The sequence below is a fragment of the Lucilia cuprina genome, chromosome 3 (genome assembly GCF_022045245.1).
Source record: "Lucilia cuprina isolate Lc7/37 chromosome 3, ASM2204524v1, whole genome shotgun sequence".
In the NCBI taxonomy this organism is placed as follows: Eukaryota; Metazoa; Arthropoda; class Insecta; order Diptera; family Calliphoridae; genus Lucilia; species Lucilia cuprina.
The window spans coordinates 30174581-30200946 of NC_060951.1; the positions used below are offsets into that span (position 1 = coordinate 30174581).

Here is a 26366-nt window from a genome sequence, read left to right on the forward strand (position 1 = left end):
TCCCTTACAAGATCTGAGCAAAGAGGATCAGGTCTCCCAAACAATTGACAACTGAGAATAAACCTAAGAAGAACAAGTAATATTTCTATATTCGGCTGTGTCGAATCTTATATACCCTTGTAGCAGATGTACGGTTGTATGGGGCTAGTCGAAATAATGGACCGATGTTAACCAATACAATAGGCTTCGTCCTTGGGCCAAAAGAAGCGTGTGTGCCAAATTTCATCCAATTATATTGAAAATTGCGGTCTGTACCTTGCGCACAAGGTTTACATGGACAGCCAGCCAGCCAGACGGACGGACATAGCTTAATACTTTAAGGTGGGTATAGGACGAATATTTTTGTATGTTACAAACATCATCACTAAAGTGGTGTAGGGTATAAATACACAGCTGAATAAAACCAAATACATCTCCACACGCACATGTACATCTTTATCCAATTCACTGTGTTGTTGTTGCTTTTTTAACAAAGCATGAAAAAATGTGGCTTTTTTGATGAAATTTTCAGAGGTTGTCTCGGACCGGTTATTTATAGACCGATTTTGCTGATTTTTTAATAGCGATCTTCTCGAAAGCATGTCTAACTGAATTATTGAAGATTCGGATCTCGCCGATATCTGGGGACCTCTAAAAACTGATTTCAACAGACAGACGGACATGGCTTAATCGACTCCGCTATCTATAAGGATCCAGAATATATATACTTTATAGGGTCGGAAAATTATATTATAGAAATTACAAACGGAATGACAAACTTATATATACCCTTCTCACGAAGGTGAAGGGTATAAAAAGAGCCCCATGTCTTCTAATACACAGTCAAAGCCAAGACATACTTCCCTTAAAGGAACCTCGAGTCAGAATCCTGAGAGGAACGTCGGCAAAATCTACTTTTGTTCATGATAAGGAGCGCACAACAGGCCCGATAGTGGCCTATGTGTATTTCTTCCGATTTGATGAAGTATACATCCTCCTATCAACCTAACCTAAGACTTTATTGCTGTGTGGAATGAACAAAGGAGATTTCTCTTTGTCCTCTCGTTTAGATGCGATTTTAATTAATATTTCAAAGATTTTATTCTTTCATATCACTGTCCGAACAAATAAACTTGTTCAAATACAAGAACAACAAACAAAACTTTTTCAAAACAAAACAATAAAATTAAATAATTGCTGTTCTCCTTATCTCTGTGTTTTTAATTCTCTTTAATGCTCCACTCAAAATTCATTTGAAAAAGAGCGAATGAGAAAGCTTTCTTTGCTGAATTTTAGTTAAGTGAACAGAGAAAAGTTTACTTAACTCGATGAATGACAAGTTTTTAATTTAAAAGTTTACGGGCAGTTGGAGGTAAAACACCGGCTAGTAAAGTGTTGAAAGGAAATAAATAAATTTATTTAAAATTAATTAAATCAAACCCTATTAAATAACTCAACCAACATTAGTTCACCCAAGCAAAAACGACGCAAAACAATGGCACCTGTAACCGGTAAAAGAGAAAAAATTGGTATAGTAGGCAGGTAAGTGTGGAGCGGTTGCTCGAGATTTAATAAAATAAAAACAACTAAAGGTGACCTACTTAAAGCTAACAACAACAACAACAACAACAAAAAGACATCTGTTTAACTTGTTTACAACTGCAACTAATATTTGTTTATGTGATATAATCGAATATATACAATAATTTGTTTTATTTATTTTTCCAAAGTGGTCTTATTGGTCGTTCCTGGTCTATGTTATTTGCCTCGGTGGGCTATCAAGTCACCCTTTATGATATTCTACCCGCTCAAGTTGAAACTGCTTTAAAAGAAACCGAAAAAGAATTGGAAAGTTTAGAAACTAGAGGTCTCTTACGTGGTAAATTAAATGCTGCCCAACAGTTTGCTTGCCTCTCGGGTACCACCGATTTAAAGGAATTGGTTAAGGATGCTATTTTCATACAGGAATGTATACCCGAACGTTTGGATATGAAACAGAATTTATATAAACAATTGGATCAAGTAGTTGAACCTCATACGATTATGTCCAGTTCGACTAGTACCTTTTTGCCATCGTTGTTTAGTAAAGATATGAAACATCAAGCAAATGTGAGTATTATAAAGATTTTAGATTATTTGTTATGAATAGATCGGTTGGCATTCGATATTGTACAAAAAATCGAGCACATTTTTGATTTATCTGTTTATGGGAATTTACTGTCGATACAAAAGCCTAATCAAGGTCCCTGATTTTTGCTATTTATACCCTACACCACTATAGTGGGGAGGGTATTACACGTTTGTGCTGATGTTTGCAACATACAAAAATATTGGTCCAATACCCACCTTAAAGTATACAGATCGATTGAGAATCATTTTTTGAGCCGATTAAGACATGTCCGTCCGTCTGTTCGGCTGGCTGGCTGTCCAAACCTTGTGCGCAAGATACAGGCCGCAATTTTCAAGATAATTTGATGAAATTTGACCAAGCATGTTTTTTGGCACAGGGACGAAGTCTATTGAAAATGGTTGAAATCGGTCCATTATTTCACCTAGTCCCCATACAACCGTACCTCCCGATTTGAACTTTTATGCCATAATTACGTCAAATATTCTATTATCTCTCTAAAAAATGGTACAAATAAGTTTTATATAGTTATAAATGACACTGCAGATTTTCGTAAGGATTGGCCTTTATTTGACCCTAGCCCCCTTACAAACCCCCCTCCAAAAAATGTCTTAAACGTCTAAAATTGACTTGTAACCATTTGTATCGCAATGAAACTCAACAAAACTAACTGTTATTTAAAAATATATCCTTTTCCCAAATTTACCGAGGATCGGCCCATATTTGACCTATATAAAGCCTCATTTAGAAATTTTGTTTTTTTATCAATAAATTGCTTTAATATCAACACAAAAGTTTCTTTATAAAAAGTAAAAATTTTAAAAATATACTCATGGTGTAGGGTATTATATGGTCGGTCATGGCCGACTATACTTTCCTACTTGTTTTAATACATAATTAGTTAATATACACATATATGTATTTACCTTGCCATCCGCCGGAACTGTTGTACTCCTTACCACTGCCTCAGATGGAAATCGATCCTACGGCCACCATTCTAACAGACTAGAAGACTATCCTCCAGAAGTTTTCATTACTGATCATTTTTATGTCCAGTACACCACTTTAGTGGGGTACATGATCTTTTATTGTTCCGGGACGAAGCCTATTGAAAATGGTCAAGATCGGTCCATTATTTCACCTAGTCCATTATTTCACCTAGTCCCCAACTGAACTTAAGAATAAGGCTTGTAATCCTTGTAATCAAACTACAGATCGCAATTTTGAACTACAGATGAAATTTGCTACACGTTCAAACATTGTCCCAGGGGCCTATTGCCTATTGAAAAATGGTTAAGAACGGTCCATTATTTCATCTAGTCCCCATACAACTGAACTTCCGAATAGGGCTTGTAATCCTTGAAATCAAACTACAGATTACATACAGGAGATAAATCAGTAAAATTTTTCATATGATGATCTTCTATGGTACCGGAGATGTATAATATCGGTCCACTATTTTAATTAGCACACCCCCCCCCCCACCATGCACCTGAACCCAATCAATCAATCTTTAATCGAGTCGTAATCTTAATTTAGAAATGTGCTTTCATGATCGATTCAGATTACAATCTTCTAACTTTATTCGGTCCATAAACAGATCATGAAAAAGGGTCAAGATCGGTCCATTATTTCACCTAGTCCCCATACAACTGAACTTCCGAATAGGGCTTGTAATCCTTGTGATCAAACTACAGACCGCAATTTTGAAGATAATTCAATAAAATTTGCTACATGATCTAACATTGTCCCAGGGGCATTGCCTATTGAAAAATGGTTAAGAACGGTCCATTATTTCATCTAGTTCACATACAACGGAACTCCCGAATAGGGCTTGAAATCCTTGAAATCAAACTACAGATCACATACAGGAGATAAATCAGTAAAATTTGTTATATGATGATCTTCTATGGTACCGGAGATGTATAATATTGGTCGACTATTTTACTTAGCACAAACCAACTGTATAATATCTGCAACTTGCTATTCTTTTAATTTGGTGCCGAACTATTGTGATCGAATCGAGAAGTAATAGACTAAACATCTGAAAATAGTTTTCAATACGAATATCCACTCGATCTATCTCTCTTTTTTCCTCTATGAACAGATCATGAAAATATGGAAATTTGCTATCGATATAAAAGCTCATTCAATCGACCCTTGGTTTTGCTTTTCAATATGTCAGCATATGCTTTGATAATTGACACAGATTACAATCTATATGAAAAACATTTCTCGGTACCTTTTGGTCCACAAATAGATTATGCAAATATCACCTTAGTCTTATCTCGAAAAATAACAAACGTACTACGTTAATACTTGTTGATAGCTTGTAAATCGAAATAAATCATTAAACAAATTAATCAAAAACCAAATAGAGCAAATAGGAAATGCAACAAATAACAGAGATAGCGAAAAACAAATGAAATTTTTTAAAATCAGTACAAACCAAAAAGACAATTGCCCAGTTATCAGCAATTAAACAAACTGAATATAATAACGAATGCACTGAATAAATGCAATTGAAATAATTTATATTAAATATGTATGTAATATTCAGCAAGTGGTCAATCCAATTAAACACTGAAGGTTATTTAATGCAATAGTTTACAAATGTTTATTAATTATTTAATAAATAAGTATCTTAGTTTATATTAAATTTTAAAGTTGTTAGAAAATTTTTTTCTAATAACTTAAATATTTGACAACTATGTTTATAAAATGCCTAACATTGGAGTGGAGGTGCATGATTAAGAATCTCAATTTTTGATGAAATTTTCAGAGGTTGTCTCGGGTTTTTGCTCATATCTTCGTTATTTATGGACCGATTTTGCTGATTTTAAATAGCGATCTTCCCGAAAGCTTATCTAACAGAATTATTAAAAACAGATTTCAACAAACAGACAGACGTGCTGGACAGACAAACGAACATGGCTTAATCGACTGCCCTATCTATAAGGATCAGGAATATGTATAATTTTCCGACTTGATAGATCCCACCAGATCCCATTTTGGTGTATTGCAATCCGGAGGTAGATAGGTGCAGGACTATGTCCTGGCTGGTCAGTTGGTTGAGGTTTCTTCGATATCCGCATAGTGGCTGTGGTAAAAACCCAAATTCGCGGGAAGAGTTAAAAGACTGGTGTAAGTTAAAGTCAATATTTCGGGATAAGTTCGGTGCTGTTGCCGAAACAACAGATAACTCACAGAGGAGTGACTGTGGGGCTAAGTGTTGGAAATAAGTTGGTATGGCACGGGATGAATGTGTGATACGGCGGACCTCACTCACCCGTCTATCTATAAGAAATGTGCCGTATGTTTTTCTCTTATGAATGTAGCAGAAACAAACAAATATAAACTGTAGCAGAAAGAAATATTAACCGTTGTACTGTAATACCACCGTCAAACTGTATTACCACCCTCAAACAAATATGAGCTGTATTACCTGTTCTTGTTATACCCACTTACCTTCGTGAGAACAGAAAAAAATACACAGCTGAATAAAACCAAATACATCTCCACACGCACATGTACATTTTTATCCAATTCACAGTATTTTTGTTGCTTTTTTAACAAAGCATGAAAAAATGTGTCTTTTTTGATGAAATTTTCAGAGGTTGTCTCGGATTTTTGCTCCGTTATTTATAGACCGATTTTGCTGATTTTAAATAGCGATCTTCTTGAAAGCATGTCTAACTGAATTATCGAAAATTCGGATCTCGCCGATATCTGGGAACTGCTAAACTGATTTCAACAGACAGACAGACGGACATGGCTTAATCGACTCCGCTATCTATAAGGATCCAGAATATATATACTTTATAGGGTCGGGAAATTATATTATAGAAATTACAAACGGAATGACAAACTTATATATACCCTTCTCACGTAGGTGAAGGGTATAAAAAGAATACCTATAAGCGGCTAACTTTAGAACTAAAAAATTTTGGAACGACAATTAAAATAACTGTAATATCTGGTCATAAATCATTTATGCTTTTAAAGGAAAGGAAACCAACATATAAGAAAAACAAAAACTTTTTGATAAATTCTACTAAAAAGCGTATCAATTCTTGTCGTAGGTTGTTAATTTCCAAAGATAACGATAAACAAGCTATAATTCAAGTAGTTTTACTTTACTGTTAAATTAAATAAAACAAATAATAATAATCTTTATATGCACTCTAAATGTGTAAACTAAATACTTAAGACGAACAAATATATAGTAGTTTGTTTCAACGGGACAACGAACAATATTAGATAAGATAAAACGTTAACAACAGTTTTTCATGTGAAATGGTATAAAAAATAAGCTATAATAACCGTAAAACGGGTTCAATTAAAAACGTTACCGTTAGTTAATCAAGAGGAAATTCAGGGCAGGTTTCTTACTACTCAGTTAAACTAGGCTTAACTTGCTGTTAGATTAAACTCGAAACAAATTTGTGCGGACTTTAATCGATGATTGTGTTTTTCAGTTATGGATTAAAGTTCAGTTAACTTTGTTAGTGTTGCCAACTTTTCACTCAAAAACCTAAACAATAAACAGCTGTTTTTTGCAAATAATACTTTTTGTAAAATGTACAATTTTGGAAAAATGTTAAATAAACATTTTAAACAATAATAAATAAAACAAAACAAATTAGAAAATTGCACTTTTAATATTATTAAGTTTTTGTTCTTCCAAAGTTTAATTGACCAATAACACCCAGTTAAACTAAAATAATAACTAGGTTTAACTAGGTTTAAACAAAGAATGTAGATTATCTTTACATGAAATCCCCGCCCTTAGACCTACATATTCACCCCTATCGCCCATCATCATTTCACGTGAAATATGTTCCCTTTTCACTTTTTTCGTTTAAAAACTTTTTCTCGTGAAAAAATCTCCTTTTGTGAAATTGAATGAACAACAAGTTCACGATAGCAATTTTCCCTTCGAGGGAAATGAATATTCAAGGAAATAAAATTGTCACTTCTATTGGCGATAAACAAGAGATTATATTGACGATTAAAAAGAGAGAGAGCTGCACTGAACTAGAACCTGGCACCATTATAATTGGTTTTTGAGATATAGTGTTTGCAAAACTGTCCATATTTAAGATATTAGAACAGAGCACATAAATACATTTCCGGGTACAACTCTGCTAGGTTTTATCGGGATACTATAGCTGATTTTTCATTTCCACTTTTTCGAGATTTTAATATAGTTTTAAACTAAACAATGTAGCGAGATATTCAATCATAACCCGCATTTAGATCAAGGGACACAGAGTTATATATGGAAATAACATTACTAATACTTTGGAGTTGGAACGATATTGAAAGAACTGAAAATAGTGCAGTTATTAAAATCTGCCATAAAAACGCAATTTTTTGAAATACTACAGCTCTTTCATACAAAAAATTCTTCTGTATGATAACTTCTGAAGAAGTCATAAAAATGAGTTTACTAGAAGTGGAATTAGTCCAACTTCTTCTAAAGGCCCTTTAAACTGTTTGATCTCGCCTATTTGTCCAATTCTCTATATACTGGATGTAACGGTACTGAATCTCTAATCACATCTTCATTCTTTTCATCTCTCCTTTTACGTTTTATGTTTTCAAACTCTCTATCGATTTATTTTTACAAAATTATCAATTTGGATCCAAAAAAAAACTTTACTAGGTTTTCATCGCGCAGCTTCATGCTCAAAAAACTAACCTAGTCTAGGAATTCTTGTTACATATTCATCTTTCTTTGTCTTTCTATAGTCACTCCGGGTGCATGTTACCTTGATGAAAGATTCTTATATTTCTGTTATTGCAATCCCGGTGAAAGAAGGTGCTAGCAGTACCTTTAGTCCGCCGTGACTATAAAGTGGTGATTTCAAATTTATTCTAGACCTTTCCATGAAATGATTTGACATGGGGTGAATCCAGAGAACCACCTTATCTGTTGCCATTAGAAATGGTAGTTCGCCGTCCTGAGTTTCGGACTTTGTCTTGTCCCGATTATTGGAGAGAGGTGCACGTAGTGACCCTAAATTCGGGGGAAAGAAAATGTCGATTGAATGACTGATGTAAAGTTAAGTCTATAATTCAAAATAAGTTCGCCGCTGTTGCCAAGACAACAGTTAACACCCCGGAGAAGTGATTGTGGGACTGAGCATTAGAAATGATTTGATGTTAACTGTATATGATACGGGATGAATGTATGGATATACGGACCTTACCCTTCATTCATCCCGTATGACAAGGGATACCATAGAATTCCAGGTATGTTCAGGCATTACTCTGTTCTTACCAGAGTAATAAAAAGTCCTCGGCTTATTTGACGGATTCGTGTTTCGGTGTAAAGATTACGTCTCTAGATGTGTTGAGAACCCATCCCATCTGTGTGGTTGTAAACGAAAGTGTTGTTTTTGCATCTCGGAAGATAAGCTACGGGTCAGCAATGGTCATAGATTAGATAGCTCGAGTAGCTTGAACTACAAGAACTTTGCTTGAACCAACTGAACCATGTACAAAAATACAACCGGCGTGTAAAAGCTGTGATACACGGTTGTCAGATCTTACAACGTTGTTAGAAATAGCATTACTGACAATACTGAGAGACAAAATTTGTAAGTTGACACTGTTACTAAACATTTTTCGCACATTTTACTGCCAACTTTGTAAGATCTAACAACAGTGTATCACAGCTTTTACACGCCTGTTGTAATTTTTGTAGATGGTTCTGTTGGTTCAAGCAAAAATCTTGTAGCTCAAGCTATTCGAACTAACTAATCTATGAAATTATGCCTTCAAGGCAGCTGTTCACCTAAAGCATTTCGACTTCCTGTCCAGCGTAATCTTGCTTAATTATATGTTTTGTGAAGAAGACAGATTCTCTGTTACTATTTAAATAAAAATTATTACAAATATATATAACGAAATAACTATATCGTTTAATAACTTATTTCTTTTCCATCCCACATTAAAGGTCCTCGTTTCTCACCCCGTAAATCCACCCTATTATGTACCCCTGGTTGAAGTAGTACCCGCACCCTGGACTAAACCTGAAGTTGTTACCAAAACTCGTGCTATTATGGAGGAAATTGGTCAGAAACCCGTAACACTGAGTCGTGAAATAGAAGGTTTCGCTCTCAATCGTATACAATACGCTATACTCAACGAATGCTGGCATTTGGTTAACGATGGTATACTCGATGTCAAAGATGTTGATAGTGTTATGTCAGATGGTTTAGGTATGCGTTATGCCTTCTTGGGACCCCTGGAAACTGCACATCTTAATGCCGAAGGCATGACCAACTATTTTGAACGTTATACCAATACCATTTATGCTGTTAGTAAAACGTTTAAACCAACACCCAAAATGGAGGGACCCACTGCTGTAGCGGTAGCTAAACAATTGGAACAAATGGTGCCTCTGGATAAATTGGCTGAACGCAGAAATTATCGTGATAATTGCTTGACCCAATTGAGTATTATGAAACGAATGTTGAATAATCAAAACTAAATTTTATTTTATTGTTTTCTTAACATCTTTTATTGAAACTTTAAATCATGCCGTTTTTTTTGTTATAATTAATTAAATATTAAACAATAATAACAATTATATTTAAATAATTTTATTTTCACATTATTCTCTTGTATATGTATATATGTATGTATGTAAAATTAAATTGCATTTAAAAGTGCTTTAATACTTTAAATCATTTTTTTTTTTTTGTTTTAATAAAATTTTTCTTGTTTTTAAATAATATTATTGTGTAAGAGAACAATTGATTAATGATTTTTTTAAACAATTTGTTATATTTAAATATACTTACTAGCTAAAATATATAATTAAGTACCATTTAAAGAAATCAGTTCTTAAAATTATTTAAAATTTATTTTAGTAACGACATTTTGAGACAAAGTGAAAATTTTAGATTTTTAGAGGAATTTTTTTTGGAATAGAAAGTAAAAGTTAAATAGAGTAAATTTTATAAATATTTTAATAGATTTTTTCTTAATTAAACTAGAATAATAATGTTTAAAATGTTTACATATTTAATTCACTGGTTATTTTAAATTAAAATAAAAACAATTTCAGTTATTTTAAATGATTATAATCGAAAAATATTAAAAATGTAATATTGAAAGGATTCTTTCCGAAATAATAAATTCTTAACACACTTTTAGTCATTCTAGCTATTCCATCAACTTATAGTTAATTTTCCTTTTTTCAATAACATACAATCACCCCCATTGCCAATCATTATTTTACGTGAAATATGTTCCCTTTTCACTTTTTTCGTTCACTAAATGTTTTGTCGTGAAAAAATTCCCCTGTTGTGAAATTTTTTTGGTGGAATTTTGTAAACATTAAACAGCTGTTGCATACAAATGAGCTATTGTGAATGAATTCTTCACAACAAGTTCACAATAACAATTTTTCCTTCGAAGGAAATGAAAATTTCAAGGAAACAAACGTTTCACTTATATTGGCGATGTTTTGAGGTTAATTCGATAAGAAAGTTCATTCAATAATTCGGCTCCTGGTTAAAGCTAAAGACTTTTAAAATAACTGGATAAAATCGTTTTTCTAAAAACCATGAATTTTCAATATTAGAGTCAGTTGCAATTCAGGTCCGAGTCATCGCGACATCCACATTTTGTTTAATTAAGATAATGCTGGTGTTTGATGCAGAACTTTTGACAGAGTTACGTCTTACTCGCACTGAGTCCTTTGTATTAGCATCAGTCGTTATTCAGGTCTGAGTCATCTTGTCATCGACATTATGGTTTGTATGGTATGTTGATCTCGACAAAGTTAGGTCTCATGTGAACAAGTTTAATTCATTACTTCGTATAACTGTTTCTAAATTATGCGTTGTCTTCATTAAACGAGTGCTCTCGTTAAACCATCCTCAGAGTTAGGTTGCAAGTAATACTTTTTGTAAAACTCTGTTCGGTGTTCCATCTACTTATTTAATTCTTTCACGCATATGGGACACCGGTATCCCCATATTTTTTTCTAATGTTTCTCGATTTGAAGCGTTACTTTGATGTCATTACAATCTAAAAAGGATAATAATCTGTGATATCCTTCGAAAACACTTTTTCCACTTTTCACCAAAAACGACTAATATACGTCAAAATGAATTCATATCCATAAAAAGTCCAGCGGTTTAGTTTTTTGCGTGAAAGGGTTAAAAAGTACAGGTCGTTTAGTGGAGTTTCTCCGAACCAACGTGTGACAACCTGGCAGTCTAAGTGAAACATGACTGTTAGGTTGTGAAATTGAAATAATTCAAACAAGTTTGGAGAATGACATGTGAACAGTTCTGTATAACAGAAGTTTCTTCCTTCAGAAGCCAAAACACCAGGGTATAACCGAAAAATATTACCGATACACATTATAATGTCTTCACACTTTCTGGGTTTCCGTATGTATGTATAATGGTTGTAAGTTAAAACCGTTGTTTCTAAAATGGCTGTTGGTATAATGTCGATACTTTGTCCGACTGTTTTAGGCCCTATTAGGTCAAAACCAATCTAAATGCAAAGTTAAACGTACTCATGTTTCTAAGATTCAGACACATTGTAACATGCATTTGTTTAGAGCAATATTCGATGCTGTAACAATGTTTTATAAGGGATCATTCCAACTTTAACATGACACAGTTGGATGCTACCCCCAAGGTATATCTTGAATCGTAATTTGTATACAGCCGTTTCGATCATCATTTATAGAAACACCATCAATACCGCATGAAAGTCTTACTTAGAGGTCGTCCACCGTTGAAATAGTGACAAACCCCCCAAGGAAAGCAAAAGTTGTTCTGCTAAAACAGTGATCTAAGGGAGCAACCGCGCCGTTCCCGATATATGCCCAGCATGAGTACAGGGCTTATATAGTAACCACCACATATTCACTTGATCTTAACTTGATTTTATCAGGCATTTTCCGTTTAAGTACTTAATCTCTCTGACTATCTTATCCCAATTTTTATCTATATTGTCCTCTATTTTTATTAATACCCCCTTAATTTCTCGCCACTATCTTTCTTACCATAACTTTCTATGTCCTCTTCCTCCTTCTTTAATATATTTACAGGTATCACAAAGGAACCAAAGGGACCAACCAATTTCGCAGTCAGACTGAGCGCTTGAGATTCTTGGTCTGGTTGAAGAAATAATAGGAACGGAATAAGTAATTCTAATTTAAAGGATCCGAATGGAGGATATATCAATAATATATTTTCAACTTTATCCATGAAACCAGGTGGTTTAATTTGGGAAGAAGTTATTAATACTAGGGCATCACAATGGAATTAGAAATTTTAATTTGTAATTACAGGACACTCAGTGATATGGGTGTCAGCAAGATACTTATAGGACTAGATAGACGCAGTCAGAAACTTTCTTTCTGAGTAAATAGGATAACAGTATACCGAACTATTGCAGTTTATGTGATAATGAAGAGGAAGTAGAAACGATCGAGCACATTATTTATCTAGTATACAAAATATAAGACTGAAATGGCTAGGGAATAGGTTTTACGATGAATTAGAGGAAATTGTGGAACACAACCCTTGCAATCTACTAGGTTTTGTCAGGGGAATTAGTCATTTCTTTGGCTGGGCTTTAAAGGAAGACATGGTGTTAACAGTCTACTGCCTGACTTGGTAATTGCATAGATTGAGCTTGCTCATGACACCTGTCCTTTCCCAACGTGACTACTATGACAAGAGATTAAATAGCTTGAGTACTTGAGCAAAATGCTTGTACATGGACCAGAATATCTATGTACGAAAATTGCAACCAGCGTGTAAGAAACACAAAGGGGCAGTGGTAAGATGTTTACTTTTTTAATCACCCAGTGATTGGAAAAGTACCACCGTGAGATAGGGACAGGCACTCATGTAAAGCACTCCGACTTTCAATGTCTTGTTTTTGTAGAGTTCTTTGTGTCTGCTTGTGAATCTTCACTTCTTCAAGGTAATCACAATGAATCTTATGTGGTCTTCGAGTGGATATATAAACCGTTGTTTTTATGGTGTATAACGCTTCTTAACGTAACCTAATAGGCCTTCACTGAGAATCACTCGGGTACTTCCTTTCCATCAGATATGGAGGAGCTATTTGGGATAAATCTTAAGCATATTTTCAATTTTATCAATGAAACCAGCTGGTTTGTAATGGAATTAGAATTTAAATGGAGATGGAATGGAATGACTGCTCTTAGAGACTCGATCATTCTAATATATCGACTTGATCTGACGAAAATACGGCTAATGAATGCACCAAAACTTGTTAACCATTACAAAGGGGCTTAAAAATTTTCAAGAAGTGTTCTACAGATTAAAAATATGGACCTGTTAGGATCTACACAACTATATCGATCGAACTTGTTTTTTGGTAAATTCATAACTAGATCGCCTTGGTGTAATAGTAATACCGGGACTCAGTGTATTTTTTTAATTACCCTTTACAAAGCGTCTTAAAAATGTCCAAGAAGTGTTCTACAGATTAACAATATGGACCTGTTAGAATCCACATAACTATATCGATCAAATTTCCTGTTTTTTTTTTTTTTTTTTTTGTAAATTCATAACAAGATCGTCTTGGTCTAATAGTAATACCAGAACTCAGTGGATTTTTTTAATTACTGTATAGAGTAGGTTTGAACAAATTAGTATCCAGATTCTTGTTTTTTCAAATTTCTTCAAAATTTTCTATCGATTTTTAGACAAATAGTTACAGTTGGTATTACTGCTTCAATATCTTTGAAGTATTCAGAAATTTTCAAATATTCAGAACAAAACAAGTTGCAGACGATTAAAAATCTGGTTGCTTTTGTTTTTTACAACTAAAAATGTGTTTTGTGTTATTTTTTTTAATAATAAATCTTTTGTATTTTTATTTTTTATCAATTTCAAAAAGTAAAAAATTTTAATAATTTTTAACATTGTTTGTCACACTGTAAATTTGCAAATATTCATTGATGAAGATAAATTTAAGATTTTTAAGTTAAACTTTTAAATTGACACATAATTTAAAAATTGAACCGTTTATAAAAGATTTTTAAAGAAAATAATATACTGGCAAATAGTTTAAATAAAATTAAAAAAAAAAAACAAATAAACAAAAGCAAATAAGTTGAGATCTTTGTTTCTAAAGAAAAAAAAATACTGTTTACTTAATAAACTTCAAATTTAACGGTTAAAAGCATTAACATTTGGAATTTTTTGAAACGGGGGGAGCGGGGTATTTAATTAAACATAAAAGCTTTTTTTACTTAATTTATAAGCTTTATGTTATTTATTTGGTTTCTACTTTTTTTTTATTTAAATAATCTTGCTTAAATGTTATTGTCATTATTGTATGCATTGTTTAAAATATTTGTTTAAATATTTAACTTTAGTTTACTAACCCTTTTTTAGCAATGCATTTTTATTAATTAATTAGGATTATTTTTTTATTATGTTTACTAAAATAAAAACAAAGAAACAAATTGCTTTTGTTTTAGTTAAAATGAAGAAAATTAAAAAGAGTCCTTCACTAGACTCTTGTCCATTTCAAGTTTACGTTTAACTAAATAAACTTAATAACTAGTTTTTTTTTTGTTTAAAGAGCTTAAGTACAATAATTAATACATTCACATACTGTTAGTAGTTATTTAGTTTTTGTTGTTGCTGTTGTTGTTTGTAGTATAAGTACATTAATTAGTGACATACATACATATTTCTAAATGTATGTATATATGAACTTGGCTTAGTTTTTGTTATATATGTTTGTTAAATAAAATTTATATAAACACAAATAAATGGGGAATTTTTTTCTCTTGTAATTTTGTAAAAATATTCTTCAAATATAAATTTTACTAACTTATAGTATCCATTTTAAATGCATTCATTTTATCTTTGAGCTGTTGACATAAAGTCAAACCGACGGTAAATAATACTAAAACATCATTAAGCCAACCTACCGAACATTCGGCCTGTGTTGCCTCCATTTTCATAGTACCCTGAACATTTAGCAATTGATAGACTGCTATGATCAATTTATGACATTGTAAGAAAAATGATATTGCTTGATCTTCGGGTAGATTGGGCGATAAAGATTTCTAATTTTTTCTTATTAATTTATGTTCTGAATAATGTAAATATATATATAAAAAAAGTACTTACCATATTTCGCCCCTTCATTAAATCATCTATAGATTTTTTCTTTGGTATTATAAGACTAGTGCGTCCACGTTGTAAAGCTCCTATTAGTTCGGTGATTATTTGCAAAACTTCTTCGGATGATCTGAAATTTTTTCAAAATTTTTTTTAACCCAATTTGTACTTGTATTTAAATAACTAAATAAATAAATATCCTTATAGAAAATTCCAATGCTAGAACTCAGCTAAAACTACACTAGAACTGAACTAGAACTGAATTAGAACTGAACAGAACTGAATTAGAGCTAAACTAGAACTGAACTAAAACTGAGCTAGAACTAAACCAAAACTAAACTAGAACTAAAACCTAACCTAACTAGCACTAAACTAGAACTTAGCTAGAACTGAACTAGATTAAAACTATAGCTAAACTAGAACTGAACTAGAACTAAACTAGAACTAAACTAGAACTGAACTAGAACTGAACTAGAACTGAACTAGAACTGAACTAGAACTGAACTAGAACTGAACTAGAACTGAACTAGAACTGAACTAGACCTGAACTAGAACTTAACTAGAACTGAACTAGAATTAAATTATAGCTAAACTAGAACTGAACTAGAACTGAAGTAGAACTGAACTAGAACTGAACTAGAACTGAACTAGAACTGAACTAGAACTAGAACTGAACTAGAACTGAACTAGAACTGAACTAGAACTGAACTAGAACTGAACTAGAACTGAACTAGAACTGAACTAGAACTGAACTAGATCTAAACTAGAACTGAACTAGAACTGAACTAGAACTGAACTAGAACTAGAACTGAACTAAACCTGAAGTAGAACTAAATGTAATTAGAACTGAAAAAGAACTAGAGTTGAACTATGTAATGGCAAATTTTACATTTTTTTTTAAAACTCTTTACAAATAATATATTGCCTTTACAATTTAATATGTAAAATGTTTGGGGTTTTTTTATTACACATGTAGTTGAATACAGGTACATATAAACAATTATTTTAAAATTCAAGAATTAAACCTCAGTTTTTATAAATGCCATACATATGTATACTATAACGATGCTTTTATATAAATAAATCTTATTTAATAAAGATGCTGTATATATGTATATATATTATTTATTAACATCCAAGTCATTAATAATAAATTAGTGAATCCAAATAATTACACGTACGTTAACGAAATTTATTTTTAAACTATGTAATCATCTAATATCAAAAGCTAAGTTTTCAGATACAATACATGTTTTGTGTGCAGGTAAAAATACAAAAATATAATCTAAGCATTAGTTTAGATATATACTAGTATATATATGAAATATATTTCAATGGCAGTTTATTTTATATATAAAAACAAACATCTGTATTGTATTTATTGGAATTTATAAAAGTACCGACCTAAACAATGAATGTGTCACTTGTTTAGTGAAAATTTGAGTTATAAGAACTTAAAGTGAGGTTTTAACAAAGTAATATATACTTTACTTATGTTATTATAAGATAGATAAATAAAATTTAGTAAGATTTTTTTGATTACTCTCACGTACTTTATGCTTGTATTTATAAGGAATTATGATTCATTTCAATAAGAATTAAGAAATTCATATAGGAATCGGTTTTTATAGATTTTCGCATATACTGATTTAATTTAAATATAACTAAAACTGAACTTGTAGTTCTTGTAGAACTTGAATTGAACTAGAAATGAATTTGAACTGAAACAGAGTTGAACTAGAACTTAATTAGAACAAAACTGAACAAAGCTGAACTAGGACTGAACTAGAACTGAACTAGAACTGAACTAGAACTGAACTAGAACTAGAACTGAACCAGAACTGAACTAGAACTGAACTAGAACTGAACTAGAACAGAACTAGAACTGAACTAGAACTGAACTAGAACTGAACTAGAACTGAACTAGAACTGAACTAGAACTGAACTAGAACTGAACTAGAACTGAACTAGAACTGAACTAGAACTGAACTAGAACTGAACTAGAACTGAAGTAAAACTGAACTAGGACTGAACTAGAACTGAACTAGAACTGAACTGAACTAGAACTGAACTAGAACTGAGCTAGAACTGAACTAGAACTGAACTAGAATTGAACTGAACTAGAACTGAACTAGAACTGAGCTAGAACTGAACTAGAACTGAACTAGAACTGAAGTGGAATTGAACTAGAACTGAACTAGAACTGAGCTAGAACTGAACTAGAACTGGAACTGAAGTAAACTAGAACTGAACTTGAACTGAGCAAGATTTGACCTAGAACTAAACTAGAACTTAATTAAACTAAACTCTTTGCAGAAAACATTTGTAGAATTATTTATTAATCTTGTTTTAAATTTCCAAACATTTTACCAATACATTGCTTTAGGTTTTAGCTAATCTTTTTCTTTTAAATAACCTTTTTGTTTTATTATAGAAAATAATTTATAGCAATTAATAAATAATATATAGTAAAAGACTTACCGAAATTTATAATTCTCATCGACATTATCGATGTGATTGATGGCCTGTTGCAAATGATTGGCAGCGTCTTGTACTTGTTGCAATTTCCAGGGGGCATCTGAAGTAATAGCAGTACGTTGAACTTGACTAGAGGAACGTTTTAATTTGAAACTGATGTCCTGCATAAACAAATATTTTTTTTTAAAGATGTTGTGTTTTTATATATTAACAAGAACACCTACCGCTTGTGTTATGCTATCACCCGTCAATGTTACCGAACATTTCAACTGTTCCTGGGCTGCTACTAAATGGAATTTTTCTGTACGCTTGCCCTCATTATCGTATAGAGGTACCGGAAAGCGGCGAGCACATTCCTTTTAGTAAAGTTAAATATACATTTAAGTTTATTGATAATCATGTTGTTATTAGTGTTCAACACTTACCACTAATATTTCCTTTAACTTTCTAAGTATAGAGTGTACCTCATCCCTCATTACCCATTCAAATTCAATTTGCTGAAAATTTAAAATTACAAAAAAAGTTTAAACAGCAAATTTTATTTTTGGTATATTCTGGTTTTGTGCAAAATGTATGTTTTCTTTAAATAAAGTTAATAAATATTTCAATTAAACAATAAGTACTTTTGCTCTTCTTGTTATTGAAAGCAATCAACACAAACAAACACATTGTGTAAATCTGGTAGTAATAAATTAGTTTGTTTTTGTACTTGTTTTTTTTTCAATTTCAATTTAGTATTGGTATTTTTTCACACAGCGTTTGCAAAGTGTGTGTGTTGTTTTACCCTACACCCTTATAAGAGTAGGTTGCAACATGTTTGTTCTCCAGCTACAACATACCAATCCATTTAGAATCGTTTTCTAAATTGATTTTTTGGATTTCATCTTCTGGAAATCACTACATATCACATATTTAACAAAATTCCCTTAAACATGTTGTTATCAAGATACAAATTAAGCACAAATAAATCTCTTTTCGCTATTCAAAAGAGTTTTGAGTCTCGCTTTCGAAACAACTTATCCCTGTAGGGTATCATATGGAGAACAGTCTGACCGTTTTTACCATTTTATTTGTTATATTAAGAAATGTATGTGTTTGTTGTTGTTGTATTTGTTCTAAATTCATTTTCTTTTGTAGTGGTTGTTTTTGTTGTTCTTTTACTTGTTCGGTTTTTTTACCATACAAAATATTGATTTTTTGTTTGGTTGTTTTTTTTTTCATTCTTGAAATTGGGTCTGCAATTTTTTTTTCACCAATTTTAAAACAAATATTTAACACTTAAACTTTATTAATTTTATTTATTTTTCATATTATTTATAAAGTTTACAAACTTTTCCATTGATTTATGTAATTTTAATTAATTATTTTATGGTTTTTATATTAACAATTTAAATTTTAATTAAACACTTACAAGGTTCTTCACCTCTTCACTTTCGATATCAGCCATTGTTTGTGGCAATTTTTGACAACTGTATGCAGTTTTTTGTTACCATTATTTTTTGTTGTTGTTATATTGTTATATCCAATCAGCTGTTGGGTAGTTGTGTTGTTGTTGTTGTGACAGAGAGCTTAACAGTGAAACGAATTTAGCGATTTTTGTTTTTAGTTTAATGGAAATTTATCCCAGTATTTGTTTTAACATCACTGACAAGAAAGTGGCAATTGCCAACAAATTTAAATCAAAAGAACTGTTAGACAGTGGGTTGTAATTAATTTTTAGGGAAGGAAATTATACAAAAACATAATATATTATTCTAAAATATCTTAGCAAATTATTAGAAAATGTTATTTCTTTTTATAAAATTGAAAAATTTTACAATTTAATAGAATATTTTCGCTGAACGTTTTTGAAGATGAATTTTCTTCTTATAAGAATTTTCTTTCTACAGTAAATATTCAAAAACACAATTTGCCTTTTTATAGAAAATGTTAAATAAATTTCTTTCCATTTTAATACTGATCAAAAAGAAATTTATAAAAATTTTATTGAAAACAAATTTAGCAAAATGGTATAAAAGTAAAACAAAATAAGGAGTCAACAGTAAATCTATTTATATCTAGGATACTTATTTAAATAAGACAAAAAAATATATATGTATATCAAATTAAGGACGTTTATTTTCCTTATTTCTGGTCGATAAGGCAGAGCCACCAACGGATATGCGAGAACTCAAACGGCTTGTCTGAAAAGCAAACACATAAAGAAACAAATAAAATCTACACAAACAATATAAAGTAATAAAACAAAACATACCGGCTTCACTGTGGCTGTATTGCCTGAGGCCTGAGGTTTTACAGGTGTTTTAGAAATTCTAGCTCCTGCCGATGTGGATAGACGTGAGGAGCTGCTAGTTGAAACTCTAGATGAAGAAGCTGCTGCAGCAGCAGCCGCTGCTAGGCCAACACTGCTAACACGAGGTTTTAATGGAGACTTAGCCTTGAATTCCGTAATAGTACGTCTCTTTAAACCCGCTGATGTAGTCGAATTCGAGGAGGATGACGATTTTGGATTAGGTGTAGCAGACATATAAGAATAACGTGGTTTATTAACCGGTCCTGTGGTGCGTTTTAAAGGCGAAGTAAAAGCCGCTGGGGTAGAACAAGCATTTGGATAACCCACTCCCAAGCTAGATGATGTACCTTTTGCTGACATGGGTGTTGTGGGTACTCTGCCAACTTTTGGTAGACTTTGTAGCGATGAATTGTGAAGTGTTGAAGACTTGCCCATATTATTGTCAGGTGTTGGAGGTGAAGTCTTTAACATGGGCGCTACTTTCTTTACAGGTATGGTAGCCTTTAGGGGACCAGATTTTATAATGGATTCTGTATTGTGTTTAGGTTTTTTCTTAAGATCCGGTTTAAAAGTTGGCAAGTTGTTAGATGGCATAGACATAGGTCTAACAATCGCTTGTTGCTGACCTTCATGATGAGTATCCAGAGTTTGTGTTCTTCGTATGTTTGTAGGATTTTTATTATCAGATCTAGGGATTATTAGAAAGAAATCTTATGATTTTGGACATGAAATCCCTTTAAATACTACTTACCCAAATCCGGTACGTCTAACACCCACTTGAGCTGTATACGGTGTACCACTGGAATATGAATTACGTCTGATCATTCGAGCTGGTGTCTTAAATTCCGGCGTATCCTTGTCTGCGGTAGGTGGTGTAGTCGTAACCGGTGGTGAATCATCCATTTCTATCCGTTGTTGCTTCTGAATGCTGCGTGGTGTTGGCGGCTGTAGGGGTAATTGAACAATCTTTACTTTATCATGTATCGACAGCGATTGAGAACGACGACGTCCCATTGGATTGACTTTTGTCAAGTCCGGCGAACCATCATTAATGGAATTTTCCAAATAACTAGCCACTAGGGCAGATCGTTGTTTAGCATCCACAATATTTTGTTGGGAATTGTTAATATGAGAATGATTCAATTGATTTGCATTCATGACTACGATAAAAGTAGGATTGTGATTCGTGGAAGGATTATCAGAAGAGTTGTTAATGAAAAGTTTACTCAATTGTTCCATAATATCATTGACATCAGGTTGCATATTGGGACCAACATTATTATCTTCATAATGGCAATCAAAATTTGAAGGTTGTGGTGATAAGGGGGCAATTTCGGGTAAATTTAAATCTTGTTTGTCCTCGGTAGATTCACCATCATATGTGGCCGAGGAGCTAATCATACAATTGGGCATTTCTTGCACCAGAGGCTGATTATCACCATCATAAGTGGCCGAGGAACTAGTCATACAATTAGGCATGTCCTGTACCAAGGGCCGATTACTAAATTCGTTCTCTTCATTAGTCTGTAGCTCAAGATCGAAAGTACCCTGTCGCTTAATAGGTTGTGGTGGTACGCCTAACATATCCACCGGTTTGAGGGTTTCTTCAGCATCTGCAGGTTTTAGAGCTGAACTAAGAGACTCCAATAATTCACTAGCCTGTTGTTTTTTATTCTTATCTACCATTTCACCACTTGTTATTAAGGATTTTAGATTCTGTATAAGAGAGGAAATTTCCTGTTGTTGATTATTATTGATTTCATCACGTTTAGCTTTCAATTTAGCTTTAATCGCTTCTAAATTGGGTAAAGCCTTTTCGAAAGTGTTGGCACTCTTAACAACATCGGGTGTAATGGGAGTGGTGTTAATAGAAATTGGCTCTACTGCTGGTGAAGGCAATTCATTTAATATGGGAATTTTTAACATTTCCAAATCAGCCTCGAAAATTTTCTCTGAATCAATAAAGTTGGGCGGTTCTTGTGATATTATATCTTCATCTTCCACTAGTTTTAAAGGTGACTCTGAGGATAACATATGTTCGCCAAATTCTGCAGCCCGCGATAACATCGAAGAGACTGGAGTACCCAATATATCCTCAAATTCCAAGGATGGTTTACGTGCTACTGGCGAACTAAAAGCGGCATTGGAAATACTCAATTTTAATAATCTTTTGCGATATTCCATATTTTTCTTTAACTTAGCCGAGGCTGAGGTCTCAGCACTACTGTTCAGATTAGAGTCACTTTCGGGGCCACTAACACTATCTGGTGGTTGCTTTTCCAATAACATAATAGGCGGACTTTCTTCTTCCAATTCGGGTGGTTTAAATTTACTTAATTCTTCTGCCAATAAGTGAGGAGTTTCCGGCATTTGCTCCTCATCTAGTAGATTATCATCACTCAAAGACAATAGATTGCCTAGTTTTACTTCTGGTTTAGGTTTCAGTGCCTGTTGTGCCTTCCAACAAGCCTCTTTTTCCACTATATCAAAAGGATCATCTATACGATCAGCCAATTTTTGTACACAATCAAAAGGATTATTATCTAAACTTTTGCGCCAGTTGTTTGGTATAAAAAGTGGTGGGTCCTCTATTAAAGACACGGACGGCAGTGGTTCAAATTCAGTCTTAATTGGTGCTGGAATGTTACAGGGACTGTCATCATCTTCTAAACTTAAATCTATTAAATTAGCACAGTTTAAATCACTCATTTTCAAGAAAAGTATTTAAATTAATTCGTTATGTTTTCTATTTTAATATTTTGTCTTATAGAATTATTATATTTTGTAGTCATTTAAGTAAAAATTCCGATAGTCCTTTCAAAAAATCAAGCGGCATTTTTTTAAAACTTGAAAGAAAAAAATAGTGTTTTTACCTGTCAACCAAAAAAAAATACTGGGAAAAAGGTAACACAACAATATGGTGAAAAAAGTGTTGACAACTTTACAGTTTTAAAACAAGCAATTAGCATAGTACACAATTTTAAACATTTAGATAAAAAATATTAAAACTAATAATATTTTTAACCTCCTTGACTAGATTATAATATAAAAAATTAAAATTAGATAAAAAATCAACTGAAACACTAGCAGAGACATGAAAATTTCGTTTACAGCAATATAAATTATAAACATAGGTTTCTTTGAAAACACTACAATGATATTACCAAATAAATGTAGTGCCAAGTTCAAAAATTATACCTTTGACAGCTGTTCAGTGGATTGATGTCATTCGTCCAACAACAAATAAGAAAAAACTTGCAATTTTTTTGCATTTGTTATATTTTACGAAAATAATAAAAATTTTCCTAAGAAATGGCCAACTTTATGCAAGATAGTGTGGTAAAATATGCTTGCTCCTGCGGCATATTAAATCCCATAAGTAAACTGTTCTTTTGTCGCCACTGTCCCAAGCTGAGGTGTGGTTTCTGTGTCTGCCACGAAGTGAGTAATAATTAACTGGTTAAACAAAACATTTTCTTAATTTCTATTGTCATTTTTACCTTTTAAGGTTGATTCACATTTCTGTTCAAATTGTTTGGAGAACATACCCTCTTCGGAGGTGCGTCACAAGAAAAATTGTTGTGCCAATTGTTTTGATTGTCCTTGTTGTCAACATACTCTGTCGGCTCGTGCCACCACTGTAATTGTACAGAAGTAAGTTGGATGTTGTAGTTTATTTAATTAGAATAAGCTAATTATAATTTTTGTGTTTGCTTTGTAATTTTCTTAGAAAGCCAGATGAGACCAAGGAAGGCGAGGAGACTAAACCTGATGCTTCTAAGGTTATTACTAAGAAAATGTATTATTTATCTTGTTTGGCATGTCGTTGGACTTCAAGAGATGTTGGTATACCAGATCAAGCTGTAGGTAGGTTGCAATTTTCTGAATTTTTACAAAATTTTCTATTAAAGAGAAATTTTATGAAAATTTTCTGGTTAAGAAAAATTTTCTATAAAAGAGAAATATTACGAAAATTTTATATAAAACAAGTAGGAAAATATAGTCGGTCATGACCGACCATATAATACCCTACATCATGAGTATATTTTTAAAATTTTTATTTTTTATAAAGAAACTTTTATGTTGAATATTTGCATAATTCCAAAATATTTAAGCAATTTATTGATAAAAAAAACTAAAATTTCTAAATGAGCCCTTATATAGGTCAAATATGGGCCGATCATGGGTACATTTGGGAAAAGGATATATTTTTAAATGACAGTTAGTTTTGTTGAGTTTCATTGCGATACAAATAGTTACAAGTCAATTTTAGACGTTTAAGACATTTCTTGAAGAGGGGTTTGAATGGGAGCTAGGGTCAAATAAGGGCCGATCCTTATGAAAATTTGCAGTGTCATTTATATTTATATAAAACTTATTTGTGCCAATTTTTAAAGAGATAGTAGAATATTTGACATAATTATGGCATAAAAAGGTAGCCAACCAGACGGACGGACGGACGGACATGTCTTAATAGACTCAAAAAATGATTCTGAATCGATCGGTATACTTAAAGGTGGGTATTTGAACAATATTTTTGTATGTTACAAACATCAGCACAAACTTATAATACCCTCCCCACTATAGTGGTGTAGGGTATAAAGAGACATTTCTGGAAAAAGAGTATATTTAGCTTTATTTATTTATTTATTTATTTATTTATTTATTTATTTATTTATTTATTTAAAGAAAGTAATATAAAAGCCAAATATTCTATATAAAATCAGAAAATTTCCATAATTCTCAATACATTTTCTCTAAAAATATAGAATTTACTAAAAAAATACTCTAATATTCTTCCAGCTACTGGAGCCTGGCCTGACAATGAATGTGCTTATCAAACACGTTTTAATGCTTTGGCCGAATACTATCAAGCTGTGGTGCAACAGGATAAACAAGAACGGCAAGAGTACTTAAGACGTAAAGCTCCCAAGGCCCACAAATTTCCCAGTCTTACCGATCGTACTGGTTTAACTGTATCCATAATACGACGACAAATGGGCTGGTCTGACAAGAATACACAAAAAGCTAAACCAGTCAATATAGCACCATCAATAGAAAGTGCTGATGTGGGTGAATTACCAGACAGTATTTTTACACAGAAAATCAATTTGCGCAACAGTAAGTAAACAATAAATTTAAGACAAAAATGTTTAGTTTAACTAAGATTTCTTCTAAAAAGTTACTACGGTTAAACAACGTCACAATCAACCTTGTGAACAACCCTTTACTATTAACAAGCTCTATCCGCAACGTCGTTGCATGTGGATTAAACGTTCTTTACGCTGTCGTCAGTGTGAACATAATGTTATTAAACCGGAATATCATCCTACTTCGGTTAAATATCGCATACAACTATTTGCTAGTTATCATGTGCCAGATGTTTTGCTGGTCAGTTGTGATGAGCCGCTTAAGGCCGGACAATTGAATTCATTTACTTTGAAACTAAGTAATCCAACTATGCATGATATGATTATAAAAATCATGGAATTACCTTCGTTGGAGGAGGAATTACAATTGATTGAAGAGTTTAAACGTTCTTGCACATTAAAGGATACTTCATTAACTGCTGCTACTGCTATGGATTCTTTGAAATCTTTAACTGGTTCTCCTAGTTTAACTGGTGCAAATAGTTTAACTAATACTACGTTGGTAAGGCAAACGTCTATACATGAAGAGCCCAGAGTGGTGAAACAAAAAGTTAATTCCAAACTAATACCTTTGGAAACGGAATTTACTTTAAATTTACGTGATGACTCAAAGGAATTCGATGAGGAACCCCAGACAGCACAAAAAGAGGAACCTAAGTGAGTTGATGGCATTTTATATTTTTAAAAATTTATATTATTTTTTTTATTACATTTTTATTTGCAGATTTATTGTTTGGCGTAAATCCAATAAGGTATTACTACGTTTACAATTTACTCCCGATGCTGATTTGAAACCAGGAGAGGATGTTTATGTTGGCTTTAATTTACTTTACACTTATGTCAATACCGTTACTAATACTCCGGAAAAGAAGGAACCAACTACTCACAACTTAAACTGTCGTGTTTTTGTTAAAGTTGGTTCTATTGAAGGTTGATAGTTGGAGGTTTATAAAATGGAAAGATTAATTGGTAAATGCAGTAAATTTGAAGATTGGACATCATTGTAATGAGATCGTTAAGATTTTGCCGCATTTACGAACTTAAGTTTATTGTATTGATTAATTTATTTTCTGTAAGCTTTGGCTTTTAATTTTAAGCTTGAAATGAAATATACATATGTATTGAATTCATAGAATAACTTCTCCATGATTTTCTCAATCAAAATGGATACTACGAATTAATTC

At 32.4% G+C, this 26366-nt stretch overlaps 4 protein-coding genes across 4 annotated transcripts; 2 read left to right on the forward strand and 2 right to left on the reverse strand.

Moving 5' to 3' along the window:
* Window positions 1-1321: 1321 nt before the first annotated feature.
* LOC111679870 (lambda-crystallin homolog) lies at window positions 1322-9719 on the forward strand. The gene is made up of 3 exons (XM_023441472.2): window positions 1322-1521; window positions 1710-2088; window positions 9072-9719. Exons 1-3 carry the CDS (start codon window positions 1475-1477, stop codon window positions 9606-9608), a joined length of 963 nt encoding a protein of 320 aa, XP_023297240.2. The 5' UTR covers window positions 1322-1474; the 3' UTR covers window positions 9609-9719.
* Window positions 9720-14152: 4433 nt separating this feature from the next.
* On the reverse strand, window positions 14153-19241 carry LOC111679876 (protein rogdi-like). Its single transcript, XM_023441479.2, has 6 exons — window positions 19151-19241; window positions 18165-18236; window positions 17964-18095; window positions 17743-17900; window positions 15271-15391; window positions 14153-15206 (listed from the first exon to the last, which is right to left on the reverse strand). Exons 1-6 carry the CDS (start codon window positions 19184-19186, stop codon window positions 14964-14966), a joined length of 762 nt encoding a protein of 253 aa, XP_023297247.1. The 5' UTR covers window positions 19187-19241; the 3' UTR covers window positions 14153-14963.
* A 432-nt stretch (window positions 19242-19673) lies between these two features.
* Window positions 19674-22882, reverse strand: LOC111679866. Its single transcript, XM_023441467.2, has 3 exons — window positions 20784-22882; window positions 19994-20720; window positions 19674-19922 (listed from the first exon to the last, which is right to left on the reverse strand). Exons 1-3 carry the CDS (start codon window positions 22739-22741, stop codon window positions 19845-19847), a joined length of 2763 nt encoding a protein of 920 aa, XP_023297235.2. The 5' UTR covers window positions 22742-22882; the 3' UTR covers window positions 19674-19844.
* A 361-nt stretch (window positions 22883-23243) lies between these two features.
* Window positions 23244-26317, forward strand: LOC111679869 (dynactin subunit 4). Its single transcript, XM_023441471.2, has 6 exons — window positions 23244-23473; window positions 23541-23686; window positions 23763-23899; window positions 24836-25153; window positions 25215-25839; window positions 25907-26317. Exons 1-6 carry the CDS (start codon window positions 23345-23347, stop codon window positions 26115-26117), a joined length of 1566 nt encoding a protein of 521 aa, XP_023297239.2. The 5' UTR covers window positions 23244-23344; the 3' UTR covers window positions 26118-26317.
* The last annotated feature ends 49 nt before the right edge of the window (window positions 26318-26366 follow it).